The 15,892-nt window shown below is 51.3% G+C and overlaps 1 protein-coding gene across 1 annotated transcript; it reads left to right on the forward strand.

Annotated features, from left to right (window-relative positions):
* The first annotated feature begins 391 nt into the window (after window positions 1–391).
* IL12RB2 (interleukin 12 receptor subunit beta 2) lies at window positions 392–15,758 on the forward strand. The gene is made up of 15 exons (XM_086754085.1): window positions 392–482; window positions 603–929; window positions 1,327–1,441; window positions 2,399–2,574; window positions 2,777–2,916; window positions 3,568–3,712; window positions 6,056–6,135; window positions 8,058–8,277; window positions 8,434–8,628; window positions 9,136–9,237; window positions 9,317–9,472; window positions 10,154–10,291; window positions 10,996–11,083; window positions 11,576–11,675; window positions 11,980–15,758. The coding sequence occupies exons 1-15, from the start codon at window positions 425–427 to the stop codon at window positions 12,448–12,450; spliced, it is 2,511 nt and encodes an 836-aa protein (XP_086610211.1). The 5' UTR covers window positions 392–424; the 3' UTR covers window positions 12,451–15,758.
* Window positions 15,759–15,892: the final 134 nt, after the last annotated feature.

Here is a 15,892-nt window from a genome sequence, read left to right on the forward strand (position 1 = left end):
CAGGCAAAAAATTTTTTTTTTTTTTTTTTTTGTCGGAGTGGGGCATGCAAACTCTATCTTGAGGAGAAACGGCGGGAGGGGTACCGACGGGTTGTCCTCGTCCTTCACAGAAAGGGTTTTGGTGCTCGGCTTGCAAGGCGGGGTCTTTCAGAGGGAAGGGAACAAATATTTATTTTTCTGAAGCATGGAGTCTTTACATACCCATAACTGTACCTGTCTCTAGGGAGAACCATCCAAAAATCAGCTGCTGCTCACGCTGGGGCCGCGAGAGTCACTGCTAGCGGAGAACGATAACCAGAAAGGGCGCGCCAAATCAGCGTTTGGTATTTTCTGAAGCTGTAAAACTGTAAAATAAATATTTGTAAATGATTTTCCCACTTTTCAGGGACTGGTAAAAGGCATTCATTTCTCCGTAGGGAGCAAAATGCTGTTTGCATGGATTGTGGTTGGTGCAATTTGGTTGTTGGTGCACTTCACAGCAGGTAAGATTCCCCCTCTCCTCCCCCCCCAGCAATTATCACTTAAAAGAAACACTCAGGCTAATTAGGGGTTTGTTTTCAGCTTCTGCGTGGTTCAAGGTTGCTTTTTCCGTTCTGTTGCAGAAGCGTGCAGTAAAGGGCCGGCGCCTGCCCGCAACCCTCCCCGCGGCGCCGCAGAAATCTGCGACAAGGGGAACATGACGGCCAACGCCACTTCCCACGTCCAGCACGGGAGCCGCGTCGCCCTCTCGTGCCAGCTGAAGCCCCGGCTGCACACCGAGCCGTGCCGGGTCGCTATTTTCTTCAACAGCTCTGAACTCAAGAGCAGCTCCAGCAGCTCGGTGAGCACCGAGTTTCTCGTTGACACGTACGGCAAACACATGTTTACGTGCAAAACGGTGTGCGAACACAAGAAAAAACTCGTTTGTGGAATCAATCTGGAATCTGGAGGTAAGGGGAATTCAATTATACCTTGTTCTTAAACGTTCCCTGCGGTACGGCCGAGATGCGTGTTAGAAACGAGCAGCGGGCAGCCTTTTCCTCAAAAACCAAAAGTTGATTGCATCAAGCAAAAGTTTGCGGTTCCTGGTCTGGAGAGCTGTTAAGCACTTGTATTCATCCGGCACCGTTGGAAAGTCACTGGGGTTCACTCGAGTGTCAGAGGTCTCAACAGGCTGCCGAGAGCGCAGACTCAGCCATTTTCAGATATAAAAACTATTAGCCAGAACATTTTGTCTATAAATTCTTTAAAAAAACTCAAAACAATCAAAAAGCCAAAGCTAGCATTTCTTAAAACGTCCCCTGTCAACATCTTTAAGGCAGAAACTGATGACAATTCCTGTTTCAGATCCTCCGGACGAGCCAAGAAACGTGTCGTGCATCCAGTACGGGATGGACGGCCATCCCACCTGCACCTGGGATAAGGGGAGGCTCACGCACATCAACACCACGTACGCCATACGGTAGGTAACCCGGGGACATCGCCTCAAGCTGCTACCCAAACCGTTCTGTGACTCCATGACTCGATGACTTCTGCGGCAAACCCCAGAGCCCATCAAGGCGCGTGACGAGACCTTTGGATTTCAGGAATCACCCAGCATAGGAGGAACCTCATCAAAAACTCTGGCAAACGTCTAGGCAGAATGAATTAATTTTGCCCTTTGCAGGCCGCTGGGCAGGCTGAACTGCTCCCCGTTTGTTTCTAATGCACCATGTGGTGGCCATCACCTTGCCCTGCAAGGCTCCCTCTTCTTCACCCTCTTCTTCCTCAGCGGCTTCTGTTGGCCAAAGCAGCAGCAACTTTCTCAGCAGCTTGTAGAAACCTGTTGCTGCTCTTTAGGTGGAAGGAGAATCCACAGGTAATGTGCAGAAGAGTAGGGAAGTGTGGATGATGAGTCCTGCTAGTGTTGTAATGCCACGTTGAGATACAGCGGTGCTTGCTAGTAAGCCGTGAAGGGCGTTACAAAATACAGAAGTTCAGACTGAAATAATATGGTCATCCCCCCTAAATTCTGTGTACCAACACCTGTGCTCATTCAGAGAGAAACATTAGGTAACCAATGTTAGGTAACCATTACGAGGAATCCACTCACACCCTTGCACAGCTCAGCGGAAATCCAGAATTATTTCCTTTGCCTGCAATTAAAACCAAAAAGCAGTATCACACCTTCACCACCGCTTCAGCTAGAGGAGTATTTACTGTAACCGCTGTATTTAAGCGGATAAAGCAGCTCTTCCACCTGACTTTGAAGGAGCAGGTGACTGACCTGGCTCTCGGCACGGTGTCCTCCCCTGAACGTTAAACCGGAGGGAAGCTGCCGAAAGAGCTGCAGCCCCCGAGGACGGGAGCCACGCCCCGGGTTCAGCTTTCACAGGGGACAGGAGAGCATTAACTACTAAGCGCTCTCCTTCTGTTCCAGGCTATCAAACGGGACAGACACCTCGTGTGTTTCGGAAGAAAGCCCGACCAAGACATTTGGCTCGCTGGCTCTCAGCAAGCTGGATTTTGACTCCACTTACACCGTTGTGGTTGCCGCCTCCAACGAGCTAGGAAGTGCTTTTTCACAGCCGCTCGTGTTCACGTTAATAGACATCGGTAAACGCGTTACTTACCCCCTTCCAGTGAGCCCCAGCCCTTTAGAAAGCCGTGAAAACTTTTGGAGCCCTTTCTCTTTCAAACCTCTCACAAAGAGCATCCATTCAGCCTAAACCAGTGATTCTATTTTCCACGCAACCCCTCGCTCCGAGCTGTGCTCCCCGGCTGAGCGCTCTTTGCCTCTTTCTGTTTTTGCTGCTAGTGAAACCACATCCTCCCAGCTTTTCAGTGGAATTTGAAAACTCTTCTGTGGCCAACTGCAGCCTCTTTTGGCACGACGGGGCGCGAGCGCAGCGCTGCCGGCTGAGATACCGCCCGCTTGCCAGGCACGGCTGGAGCACGGTAATCCTCTTCGGAATAAAGGGAGTTACGACCCTTGGAGGTTGCTTTAGTGTCGTTATTTCTTCCTAGAGTCTCTTCGGCCAAATTTGCCTTTCTCTGCTCTTTAACACCCTATTTAAGAAAAACGACTGCTTACTGGTCAAAACCGGTCATTGGCCTAAAACCAAACGAAGGCAAACCACAGAATTTGTAAAAAAGCGCATGCTTTTTTTATTTTCCTTTATTTCAACTGTACGTACGATGTGCTGAAGGACCAGAGGCTATGTTTGACCCACCACTTCATTGGAATGTGGTCCTATCGGCTCATTGCAGCTCAGGGGCACGGGATTCCCAAATGTTTGGGCCTTCCCTCATGCCGATGGGAAGCCTTCGCTTTTCTTTTGCATGGAGTTGAGTAAAAGACATAAGCAGCAAATCTGTTATCTTCACATAATTAAAGGAGAGGGATTTTTCTGATGAAGAGCTGCAATCCAGATGATTCATTGCATCGCTCTTTGAGTTATTAAAGTTCCGTCAGATCAGGGTTTTCCCCGTCGGTTTTTGAAGACGTGTTTTGACTGACTGGGCTTCCTCTGGGCATCAGCCCATTGCCACCTTCAACCTTTATTTCCTCGTGAGTTTAGGCTTTTATGTCCTTTGTCTTCATTAAAGGTTGAAAGCTTGAACAGCGAGAACTGCAGTCTTCACGGTCTGGAGCCTGACACAACCTACCAGTTTGAGGTCAGCTGCAAGATTCACCCCGAGCGAGGGCTGTGGAGCAACTGGAGGGAAGTCCGAGAGCAGAGCCCAGTGTCAGGTAACACCCAACAGCGTCTCTGCACTGAGCCCAGGTCTCACCTTTGCGGGCAAGGAAAAATTTTAGCTCACGGAGTCAAAACGCTGGTGAGTTTGCAAAGTCTCTGTAGATCCAGCCACAGAGCCAACAGGGAAGCAGCTTCTGGAAGAGAATTGCTCTTTTGATGAACAAAAATTGAAGCGGTTCAAGTTTCTTGCAAAACAGGAATTTCAAGAGTTTGCTGAGAAGGTCTGAGGGATTTTTTTTTTTTTTTTTTTTTTTTTATGTTGAAGGTCACTGTGGTGGCCTGCCACATCGTGACATGGCTGGAAAAGGCAGAGACAGTTTGTGCGGCTTAGCCAGGGACAGAAAACCCTTCTCTACAGGTTCATGGCTCAGCGTTTTACTGAGTTCCTGCACCAAGCCCGTACTTGGGTCGGGACAGCTGCCGTGCCACCCTCTGGGGCCGAACCACCACGGTTTGGGTGACGCGCTCTGGGTCCTTGAGCTCGCCCAACAGCGTGCTGAGAAGTTGGGCCAGCTGGCCAGGTGAGGTGCCCACAGAGGACGGCACGGCAGGCTGCAGGGACACACGGCACCAAGGTGGGGGCAATCCCACCAGTTTCTGCCAGCTCCAGCGCTGGCTGCAGACTCGGGCACCTGCCCACCCGACTTCTCCCCGAGCTGCAGGAGCTCACATGCTGAACTTTCAGTTCTTACGAGAGAAGAAAGCTTCTCAGAAGTTTTGTGTTTCAACACAGATGCGTCGGCTGCCGTGGCATCCCCTCCTTTCATCTCCTCGCTCTTTTTTGTGAATTACTATAAGCCTCTCAGGCCGGCGCCGTTATTACTCACGCTACTTACCACTACTGACAGCATCAGTTTCTGTAAGAAGCATTGATTGATGCAAAAGGTGTGAACTTTTCCTTCCCTCCCCCACCTTCCTCTCAACAGTTTTTCTCAGCCTTCTCGATGCTCCCCGGCTTGCTACGGCGTTTGCGGTCATCACCGCTCTGCCCAGCCAGGCCTGCGGAACGCGAAGCTTTTCGGTTAATGAAGGAGTGTTTTGAAGGGAGGCGGAGGCGAGAAGTTCTGGGCACATCATGGTTGCTCTTCCTTGAAGGAGCTGAAGTTCTACGCATGAGTTTGGCCAAATGCAGGAGGACACCTTTTCAATGAGATAATGTTTTCCTGTTTCTCTAAGCCTGACCTGCCATAAAACTTGCTTTACGCAGGCGCTGTTCATAAGTGAGCTTTTTGGTTTTTTTCCCCAGTTAATTTGCGTGGTTGACATGTGAAATGAACTTTAAAATCTAAGCCGGAGTCCAACAGAGGCAACGATTTTTTTAATTTCTGGCTTGAGCTTCCCCCTTCCTCCCTGGTTCACAGCAAGTGTGCTCTACTTTTATTTCTTCTGTTGGCTCTGCTTCTTCTTTCTATCCCAGTCACAATTTGCAGGTCATCCAGGACAAATAGCTCTCCACGTTGCCAGCACTGAGGATTTTTTTTTTCTTTGAATATAGCAAATAGCAGGGCACCCCGTTCCAGCTGGGGTTGGGCGACAGCTGCCTGCTGCGTAGGCTACCAGCAACAATTATTTGAATTTGATGAGTTTGTGTTGGTCGGGGACCTTGAGGAACAGAGCTTTGTTATCTTTTGACACATGTGCGTGTCTCTGGTTCTGAACTGTTGGGAGCACATTGTTCTCCGGTTTCTGCAGCCAGAAGTTTGCTTTAGGGTTCTTTTGGAAGGTTCATTCAAAAGATCAAGGGTTTCCAGTCTCTCTGTGGCTATAAGGAGAACCGTGGAAAGGTCTAAGCTACCTCTGATGAGGTCCCACCCAGCTAGCTGTTAAAGACATTTATTGGCTAGAGCCAGCCAGCGAAATCCTACAGATCCTGCAAACCCTGTCACCTGAGGCTGCCTGTTGGTTTACGATGGATGTAGCCAGCTCCAAGGACCTTAAATACCCTCAGCTTCTATGAAAGATGAGAGCCAACGCTGTCACTTTGATGCGCAGGCTTCCTCAGGAGCCATCCCTATCACCGAGCGCAGGAGAAAGTCACCAGCAGAGCAAAACCCTCTCTTGGGTGATGGCTTGTTCCCTTTACGGGCTCACAGAAGGGTCTGGGTTGGGAGGAACCATTAGAGGTCATCCAGTCCAACCCCTGATTGTCCCATCATCAACACAGCTGAACTCCAGCTGCAACAGCAAATATGGGCTATCACATATTGCATCATTTCAGGTTAAAACTGAAATCGAAATTTTTTCAGGATTTTTACCTCCTTCGCCTTTTCAGCCTCTTGTTTGCTCGCTCCAAAACCCGGCCGTTACCTCTGCTCACCTTTCTCCTTCCCCACCAGTGCCGACCGGGCGGCTGGATGTCTGGTACCGCCAGCAGGACCTGGACTCCCAGAGACAGAACATCTCTCTTTTTTGGAAGGTGAGCGAAGCGAAACCTGAGCGGGTTCAGTAACAATCAGCGGGCTTAGAGGGGGAAAATCCAGTTTATCTGGAAAAAAAAATTCTTTTTTTTTTGGGTCTGCTGAGCAGAGCCTTCTGTGAGCTGGGACCCCCCGAGGGAAAAATCTCAAAAAGAATTCAGATTAAAACCCAGCTGTGGGGTAAAAATTCCACCTTACCATAGATTAGCATCTCAGGGAAAAGGCTCGCGCCAGGTGTGCTGCCCCAGTGTTCCCAGTAAAGCCGAGCCCTGTCACCAGCACCGAGTTTCTCCGTTATTACCGACCCAGCACTTAAAGCCGGGTCCAAGGGGAATTTTTGGATTGCGGGGCATTTTGCCGTGGTGGTTTTATTCCAAAGCCAGTAAGATAATTTATACTTTAGAAAAATAACAGTCTTTGACTTATCTGTAGATAGCTTTCCAGTGGATGCTGTACCTTCTCCCCACACCAAGCACCGGGCTGGAGGCGAACGCAGAAATTCTCGTGTGATTTTGCGACTCCAGCCGCGGTGCCTTTAACATATTTAACTTGAAGACCTTTAACCCGCGCTAGCGAGCGGGCGACGCTTTCTGCGTCGAAGCCGGCTTCCTGCAGCACCACTCATCAAATAGGCGCAGTACATCGCTTCCATCATTTCACGCCGGCTACAAAGCAAAAAGCTCAGACTGCAAATATTTTCCTATTTTTAAAAATGGTTTTTTCCCCCCTTCTTCCCTTTTTTTGTTATGTTGTGACCGAAAAAAAAAAAAAAAAAAGAAAAAGAAAATAGCCAAACAAGATGAACTCACTGTGTAGGAAGTGCAGGAAACCGAAACCGATAGCGCGACTGCAGACACCGGGGTGGAAAAACCGGCGCGAGGTGTGACGGGGGCCAGCACACTGACGGTTCAGAGATGCGTGTTCTAGCGATCCAATTTAAGTAATTCTTTGTCATGGCTTGGAGCAGAAATCTGGATTTTCCCCAAATCAAAAACTGCTCATTTTGACAAATCCAGCTGTGAAGATAGTATTTTTTTTTTTTTCCCTTTTCTGAAAAGCAAGGCTTGAATTCTGACTCCAGGAAGGAGGATGGCAGGTCACAGAGCTTCACTAAGCTGGAATCAAATAGGAAAAATAAATAAAATATGAAAAGAAAGATATGTAATCTTAAGAGAGGCTCTCACTAAACGCATGCTCTCGTCCCTGCCATCGGGGAATTAACTCGTTTCGTGCGGCTGGATGCCAAGAGCGGAGCGGTGACGGAGCTGGGATGAGGCTTGGGAACGGAGAGGAGGGGTCGCAGGGCTGGGCGGCAGCAAAACCCATGGGAAAAATCAGAATAGGCTGTTGTGTGGTACACAAATGTGCAAAATCACGGTGCAAAAGGGAGGTTCTCTGGCAAGGACACTAGCTGCCTTTGGAAAAAAAAAAAAACCCAAACACTTTTAGCAATAAAAGTGCCTGTTCACTTATGAACGTGTATTCTCAGGTTGGTGCTGATGGGGAAACTACACGGCCTTTGAAATGCATGAGCAATCCTTCAGGCCAACAGATCTTAAGTTAATTAAAAAAAAAAATAGAACTATTACAGAAGAAAGCAGTTTCAAATGAGTGAGCAACCTCATTTATCGGTAAATCTGGTAATTGGTTGCCCAAGAACATCGGCTGGTACATGCTGTGGTCCAGCAAGTAGCCCCGTCGCTGTAAATAACCCCTGTACTATTACAACAGAAAAAGGGAGAGGAAAAAACTAAAAATCTTTTAAAAGCAGGTGAAATATTCAGTTTGCAAGTGGCCAACGGGACCGTCCTCCATGGGCGGGCCTGTGGCCTTCCCGGGCAGCCTCTGAGGGAACCGCCAGCTCTCCGCAGGCTCTGCTCATCAAAACAAAAAAAGAGTAAAAACCTTATTTTCCTCGCAGGCCTTGAGCAATTTGGAGGCGGGAGGGAGAATCCTGCGCTACGCCGTGACCTTCGAGGCCCTGGACCCGCGGAGCGCGGCGGCAGGAGGAGCAGAGCTCACCACCCAAACCAGCTACGCCAGGGTCACGCCGAGGGCGGGCTACAAGATCACCGTCAGCGCCGAGAACGCGAGGGGCAGCTCCCCCCCCGCATCCGTCGTCATCGGCATGGGCGCCCAGGGTAAGGGGTCGGACCACCGGGAATAGCAGCGGTGCATGCCACGGCAATTTTTTTTTTTTTTTGCGTGTGGGAGGACTGAAGGGAAGGTGCCGCTGAGGTTGGGGCAAGTTCGCGCCGACGGCATCTTGTTTTTGTTTGTTCCTTCTCCCCACCAAGACCTACCCCATCCTGAGGAAGTCTCTGCCGTGGCGGTGGGAAACGGCAGCATCCTCGTCAGCTGGAAGCCGCCCGCCAGGCCGCCCGCCTCCGTCAGCGCCTACGTGGTGGAGTGGGCAGACGCGGAGGGGAGCGCGGAGCCCCCGCCGGCGTGGGTGAAGCTTCCGGCATCCAGCCTGGCCGCAGCGATAGCAGGTAACCACCACCTCCCGGCGGGACCTCTCCGAGGCTCCGGCCTCTTCTGGAAGCTTTTTAAGGAACAAGTCAGAGTCTAATTTTCACTAATTCAGCTTAAGAAATGATGGCATTTCAAGCTTTTTGTATGGGATTAAAAAAAAAAAAAAATATATATATATATACATAGATACAGGTATATATGTGGCTGCTCTAGGCTCAGTTCCAGTCACTCTCACCAAAGATTTATATCCAATAAGTGAAATATCTTAAAAAAACCCTCCAAAATAAAACAAGCCAGCCAGGGGTACAAGAGGCCAAAGGCTTCAGAAAAGACTGTGTTCTTCCTGCTGATCGTTGGTCACTGATCCCAGCCCGTCCTACGCGTCGGTGTTCTGCCCTCCTTTACGAGAGCTGTGGCAATAACCAGAAGGTTCCTCTCGGATTTAAGCGGCTAATGTAAATACTTCAGCCAGGACCGTAAATAATCACCAGGAACCACCCACTTCTTTTAATTTCTGTGTTCAGAGCACATCAAGGACAACGTGTGCTACGAGATCAGCGTGTTTGCTCTCTACCGGGGCAGAGCTGGCCGAGCGGCGTCGGTTAGGGGACACTCAAGAGCAAGAGGTACGGCACTGCAACACTCCTCCAGGTATTTTTAAGCCGGCTTAAGCTCAGCTTTAACGGTCGGTCTTGCGTTTGGCAGCGCCGTCAGCCGGGCCCCAGATGTACACAACACCGCGGGCAAACGGCGTCTTGGTTTCCTGGGAAGCAATCCCTGCCCAGCAGCGAGGGGGCTGCATCGCCGGGTACCACCTGTACCTGCGGAGAAAGGGCAGGGAGGAGACCCCGCGCCCCTACGGTAGGAACCCGGCGAAGGGCGCGGCGACGTGCGCGGGTGGAGGGGGAGATGCCTCCGGAAAGCTCCGGGCGGGCGGCGAGATTCCGAGTTGGCTCCCTCTGCTAGAGCTGCCCACCCACAGGGCTCCAGCTTTGAGTCCCATCACGCCAAGTTACCTTCAGCGTGCAACTGTCAGATTTCTCCCTGCTTTTTTTTTTTTTTTCTTCTTTTACTTATTTTCTGCAGTTGTAACTGCTGCAGGCCGTTGAAGTTGAAGCCCCATCCAACAAAAACCTGCTCTGCATGACACACGGTGACACGCTGGGCAGGCAGCGCCCGCTGCGTTCCCACACCAGCACGCTTTTCCCACCCAAGAAATGCCTTTTTTTTTTAACTTTATGTGGAAGTTGCATGACAGTTTTTAACAGATGCTTCGTAGTTCGGCCATCCAAATCTCACTTTAATGCATCGAGCAATAGCGGAGGACAGGGTACGCCGTCCTGGGCGTCCCATCTGTACGACGGCACAGGTCACCCCAGAGCGTAACGGCTTTTATAGCCCTTCCAGTGATTCTGTAAGACAGAAAAGGAAATTAATTCATTAACACATACCCCTCCGTGCTCCAAGCGCTGGAAATGCAGCTTGGTGACGTTAAAGGCTGTAAATACGCGTGCGAGGTGCTCCTCCCCATTTTCCTTCCAGCCGTTCTCAACGCGACGGCCCAGCGCTCGGTGTACGTCCCCGACCTGCGGCCCGGCGAGCGCTACGTCCTGTGGATGACGGCACTGACGGCGGCCGGAGAGGGGCCCCGGGGCAACAGCGAGCTCGTCTGCTTGGAAAGTACGAGGGTCAGCAGGGTGGGGGGCCAGGGGAGGGCCCAGCCCTTGGCCCCACGGCCCTTGTCAAGTCCAGTTTGTGCTGGGAGGAGGGTTGAGCTTTAAGCCCCCGAGCCAGGTACGTTAGGAAATTCATCCCCGCGGCGTGGGAGCAGGGCTCCTCCGGAAGCGGGATTCTCCCATGGACCACGGGAGAAACCCAGGGAGGTGAGCAGCAGAGGAAATCCAAGCCATCCAGACAAGTTACAAGTGTTCCTGGTATAAAATCTGAATTTGCAAAAATTACATTTTTAAGTAGATAGTGCACAGTAAAGCCAAGGTGTTCACCAATAAGCAGTCAAGTTGCTGAGAGTTTATTAAAGATGAGCTGAATTTTGTAAGATATTTCCTCCTTCACACCTCTCTGCCCTACGCACCACCACATGCTGACGTCCCCTGTCAACGTTTGGTTCGGTACTGGAAGAGAGACCAGCAACTGCGCGGCTCGGGTTGTGGACCACGTATCTCGAGATACTTCGGTGGACATCTTCATGTGACAAAGCACTCTTGTCCCCAACAGCCCATCCAGATCACTGATTTTAAACCAAAAAATGTTGGTTCCTTGTAAGGGTGCAAACACTAGTCAGGACACGACTGTTGTCCCACTTTATATTTAAATTTTCCAATTTTATTTAAATAAAGATGAATGGTGGGTGCTCTGCATTTCAGGTGCTGGGGACTGGATGACTGTTGTGCTCACCTGCAGCTTCTTCATCTTCTCCGCCTGCGTTTGCTCCGTGCCTCCGACCAGAAAAGCGTGAGTGGATCCATCTGTTACGCTCCAATAAAACACAATTGGTAGCAGGAGGGACGGTCCTGCCCTTACCTTGGGGAAGAGCGAGGACTGCTCTGAATAAAGGTTTTAGAATACACAATTTGTAATAAGAACTTAACACTGAGCTTAAAAATAGAGCCTTATTTCACATATACAGTGAAGTTTTAACCTACAATTTAAGGTCTGCTTCCGCCAAAACAAAACTGAAGGGGTACAATCCTTGGCGATTAACCCAGGAGGGAAGTTAAACCCTGAGGTTCCAGCCAGATTTTCCAGGAGTGCGGCTCAGCGCCATATCCAGCCAGCTCTGCCCGCCGGGCAGCTGTCGGTGACCGCGGGCAAACATCTGGGCGGCATCCACCTCAGCCGGGCTCCCCACGGAGGCGGATTCACCCTTACACCGAGCTCCTCGGAACCCACAGGCAGCCTCGGCGCACCCCAAGTTCCGCACTGACGCGCTGTTTCCGTCAGCAGGTTACACTCGCTCCTCTCCGCGCTGATGCCGCAGTGGCAGAGCAAAGCCGTCCCAGACCCAGCTAACGCTACGTGGGCGAAGAACTACAGGTCCATGAAGGTAAATTGTAATTTTTAATTTTTTTTTTCTTCTAATCCCGTTGCCTTCAGAAGAAAAGCAATTGGCAACTTGCAGACTCCAATCACTTAATGCAGCAAATCCAGCAATCTCGTGGATAAGCCCCTTTCTCACCTCATGGTAGACCGTAGGACGGATTTGGCACATTAAATGCAAGAACAACGCAGAGATCTTTCATTTTTAGCGGTATTAGCTGCTGGGGGGGCGGGATGCTTGCATTCTGGGGGTGGGAGGTCACAGGGCATTGATCACATAACAATTTATCGCGGCGTACGCCCCTCGGCAGGCCGAGCTGAGCTTGCCCTCCAGCCTGTTCCTGCACAGCGCCGGCAGCTTTGAAGAACCCGAAACAACGCAAGTGGAGGAAGCCTTCGTGAAGGCTGACCCGCTCCTCTTCGACCGCGCTGGCAACGGCGACTGGCCGCCGGAGAGCGGCTCGGGGCAGGAGGAGGCGGAGTACAAGGCCCTCCCCAGCATGGCGGACGGGGAGGTTTACCAGCACGAGCTTCCCAACCTCTACCAGAGGATAGCGGCGGAGGCGACGGGGCACACGCAGACCATTTCCGAGTACATCGCCAACCCCGTCGCCAACACAGCCGCCGCGTACCTACCTCTGGCTACAGGCGCTACCGAGGACCACGCTGAACTGGAGTGCAACCCGCTCTCGGTCTTCCCAGCAACTTTTGTGACACCCGTACTTTCCTACGAAGGGAACCTTACTTTGGATACGGTGAAAATAAACTCTTTCACGAGGTAGGCGGTCAGGGCAACGGAAGCCCTGCCTGGGTTTTTGCACTTTACTGAAGTATTTCAGCGCGTTTCCGTACAGCCAGTCCAGCACCTCGCACGCGACACCCTGAAGTGATAAAAAAACCCCACTCACAAACCTTTCCAGCAGTGCAAGTCACACCTTACTGTACAACGCAGCAGCTCCTCGTCCACCCAGCACGCTCGGGTAGAAGTAAAGGCACATCAGGCTGTGCGACCCGGCTTTCGGAGAGGTTAATTAATTACGGAGATGCCTCCGTGCAGCCTGGCCACCTCAGGCCTGTCCCACAGCCTGAACACGGGCTCGGTCCACACCCCAGGGATCAGAGATGTGCTAAGCGCCGTTTCAACTGCTGCTCACCCAGGAAGAGCGAGGAGTTAGGCCAGGGCTGGATCTCAGCATCCCAGCCCCGGCTGCAGGCCTTGCTCCTCCAGCCGAGCCAGACATCCGCATCCACTGGTGCTAAACTTCACGCCCGCCAGCCTACAGCGCTCGTCCTCGCTGCAGCCCCAGCACGGGCACGACGGAGTCACATCGTCCCCAGTGACACTACTGCTCCAGCTGGCGCGGGTACCAAGGGACAGCGGCAGGGCTCCTCTCCAGAAATACAACAGGCAGCACGTGTACGCAGGACGCCAAACGGACTGGTGAGAAGAATTTAAATCATTTATTGAAGTATTCTAATTACAGCGTTGAAGGATGTGTTATTCATTTAATGACATTGTTTACTCTATGTGTGTATATATAAATAAAGTGTTGGAAACCTGAAATCTGTTTCCTGTTTCCTCCGGTCAAGCTCAAGCGCTACGCTGCAGCTACACACAGAATAAAGTGTCTTTTAAAAATAAAGCTGAAGCGCCTCCGCTAGACGTGACGTAGCCTAGATCTGAACTTACCTGGAGCGTCCTTCTCCTACCCAGGCTCAGGTGGCTGCTCTCCATCCGCAGCGGCTACCCTAGCTGCTGAGCAGCGGCGTCACCTGGTGATGAAACCCTCCCGAGATACCACCGTCAGTGAGGAAACGGCCCCGCTAAGGGCTCTTTCCACAGCTGCGATGGAGATGCTCCCGCAGCGCATGGCTGCTGTCTCAAGGCCACAGCTTTCCCCGCCGCCCGCCCTTTGCTCAAAGTGAAAGGCAAAACCAGAAGTGCCGCACTAAGGAGATCCCCGTTGGCTTTCTCCCCCCGTTTTCATTCCAGGTGTGGCTACGTTACCTTCTACAAGAGGCCCGTACACTCTCCTTCTGAGCCGGCGCCAGACTTATCCGCGTTACCCGGTTTGCTGAGGTCTGTACCTCCACTCGCGCTGCAGAAACACCTCTGCGGCAGGCAGGACTCTGAAAAGCTGTGCGCACCTGGTTTTAAGCTTTTTTTAGGAATGTGAAATTCAAGCCCTGGCACCGGCTCTCCTCATGTTCGGCTTTCAGCGACTTCTCCGCGCTCCCTGCAACGCCCAGAGCGTTTCCCTTTGATCAGCGCAAGCGATCGCAAGTGCCCTGGCTCTCCTCAAACCTTAGCTTTCCAGTCGGAGTTCTGAGTTCTATTTTGGGATAGTATTTCAACCCAGGGACTCGTCTGCATCCCCGCTGCCACCTCCACAGTGGCCCAGGACCTCCACGCTGAAGGTCACAGCTTGGACACGGACATCCCCAGACAGGAGAGCAGGGGAAGGTGCCCTTCCACACGAAAACAGCTTTTAAGAGCAGCCCACAAGCCATCTACAGAGTAACTGCCCCTTCTAGCACCTTCATCCAAGTCTGACAAGGGTAAAGAGCGGTCTACTGCTAAAAGGAATCACTGCATGAAAAGCACTTAAGTAGCAATGGCCATCTTGTCTCTGAATGCTTCCCTCCCGCTCCGCATCACTGCCCATCTCACACTGAGCCAGACATTTTTGGACGCTTTCTTAAGACAGAAGCAAGTCTTCTCCTTGTCCTCCACACAAGACAACAGAGATCCTGCAGCCTGTTGAGTACAAACCCCTAACACCACTGGGCACGTGCCAATTCAAATCGCTGAACTGAAAGACGGCAATAAAACCAATCGCGGATCTGATTTACCTTCACGCCGCCCGGTAAAGAACACGCAGGTAAAACAAAGCTCCCTCACCTCCTGGTGTTACGATGACCTTTGTAGCCACGTCTCGCGAGTGAAGATCAAACAGCCCGGGCACACTTTATCAGAAACCACGGGCAGGCTCACACCCCAGGGCAGTGACCGGCCCAAACCGAAGCAGCCTGGCGCTGAACTGCCCGCAGAGGAGCGCCAGCGCCAGCCCAGCTCACCTCCTCTCCTCCACGCTCTGGCGGGTTTGCCACTCCCTGCCAACACCAAAGACGCACCAACAGCTACCCAGCGCTGAGACACTGCGCGCGGGCGACAGCCACGCAGCACACCTCCAGTCCTCACAGCTATTTCTTATTTTGAAGTTGTAATCACTGCAGAAATATGGGGGGAAAAAAAAAAAAAACAAACAAACAACAACCAACCACTAAGCTCCTACTTGCTCTCTCCCTTCCAGGGAATGCAGTCAGGTATTCCACCTGTGAAAATAATTTATGCAAGGGAGACAAACAGACTACACCCAGCCCGGTCTCTGGCAAGACCACTCGCACTACCAGCTACACAGAAAGTGTGCAAGTTTGTTTGGCTTTTGGTTGGTTGTTTTTTTTTTCTCCCAAGCACCAGCTCTGCCATTTCCCTTTTTGAACCTACCAGCCGGTTCCAAGGTTTGGTCTCCAGCCTTCAGCACAGGCATCGTCCTTTTTTAAGAGCGTGCCACACAAAGGCAAACATTTCACTCAGACCCGAGTCAGACCTCCAAGAACAGAGCTCCATTTTCACGCTCTCCACACCTAACCCAGCAACCACCCTGGTAAGAGGATTCCGGTTGGACATCACAGACAAATCACTACCTCGAGACAGCCACATACAACCACATTAGAGATCCATCACCAAAGAAAGGTCTTTTTCAAAAAAAAAAAAAGGGAAAAAAAAAGCGCACTATTTTATAATCCATTTCTGCATGTTGACCTTCCACATAGAGACAAGAGAACACTCGAAAGCATTTTCTCCTTGCTCTTCAGGTCTCTAGATAAATTCCCAGGTGGGGCTTCTTACTCCAACTTAGGAGACAAATAGCATCATCAGTTACAACCAAAATGTTGTAACTCCTACCCGAAAGTCTCCCAGGAAGGGCAAATGAACCATTTTCCCCAGTCAGGTCACACCCCCCAGCAAGAACATTACTACATCTGGGTTTTCCAGCGGGGAACTTGCCGACTGCTGCATCAGGGCACTCGGCGCTCGCTCAAACGCAGCCCGAGCCTGGCCAGGAGGCTGTTACCTGGCGAAGGCAGACCAGACCAGGAGCACAAAATGAAGGTGACATGGTCCCTTTAGTTATTTTTAGAAAAGACGCAGGTTAGCAA

The sequence above is a fragment of the Chlamydotis macqueenii genome, chromosome 8 (genome assembly GCF_036417535.1).
Source record: "Chlamydotis macqueenii isolate bChlMac1 chromosome 8, bChlMac1.mat, whole genome shotgun sequence".
Taxonomy (NCBI): domain Eukaryota; kingdom Metazoa; phylum Chordata; class Aves; order Otidiformes; family Otididae; genus Chlamydotis; species Chlamydotis macqueenii.

Coding starts and splice junctions, on each gene's coding strand:
- IL12RB2 (XM_086754085.1), top strand. CDS start 425: ATGCTGTTTGCATGGATTGTGGTTGGTGCAATTTGGTTGTTGGTGCAC. Junction 2,917..3,567: donor CCAGGCACGGCTGGAGCACG/GTAATCCTCTTC, acceptor TCTTCATTAAAG/GTTGAAAGCTTGAACAGCGA. Junction 9,238..9,316: donor GGGACACTCAAGAGCAAGAG/GTACGGCACTGC, acceptor TGCGTTTGGCAG/CGCCGTCAGCCGGGCCCCAG.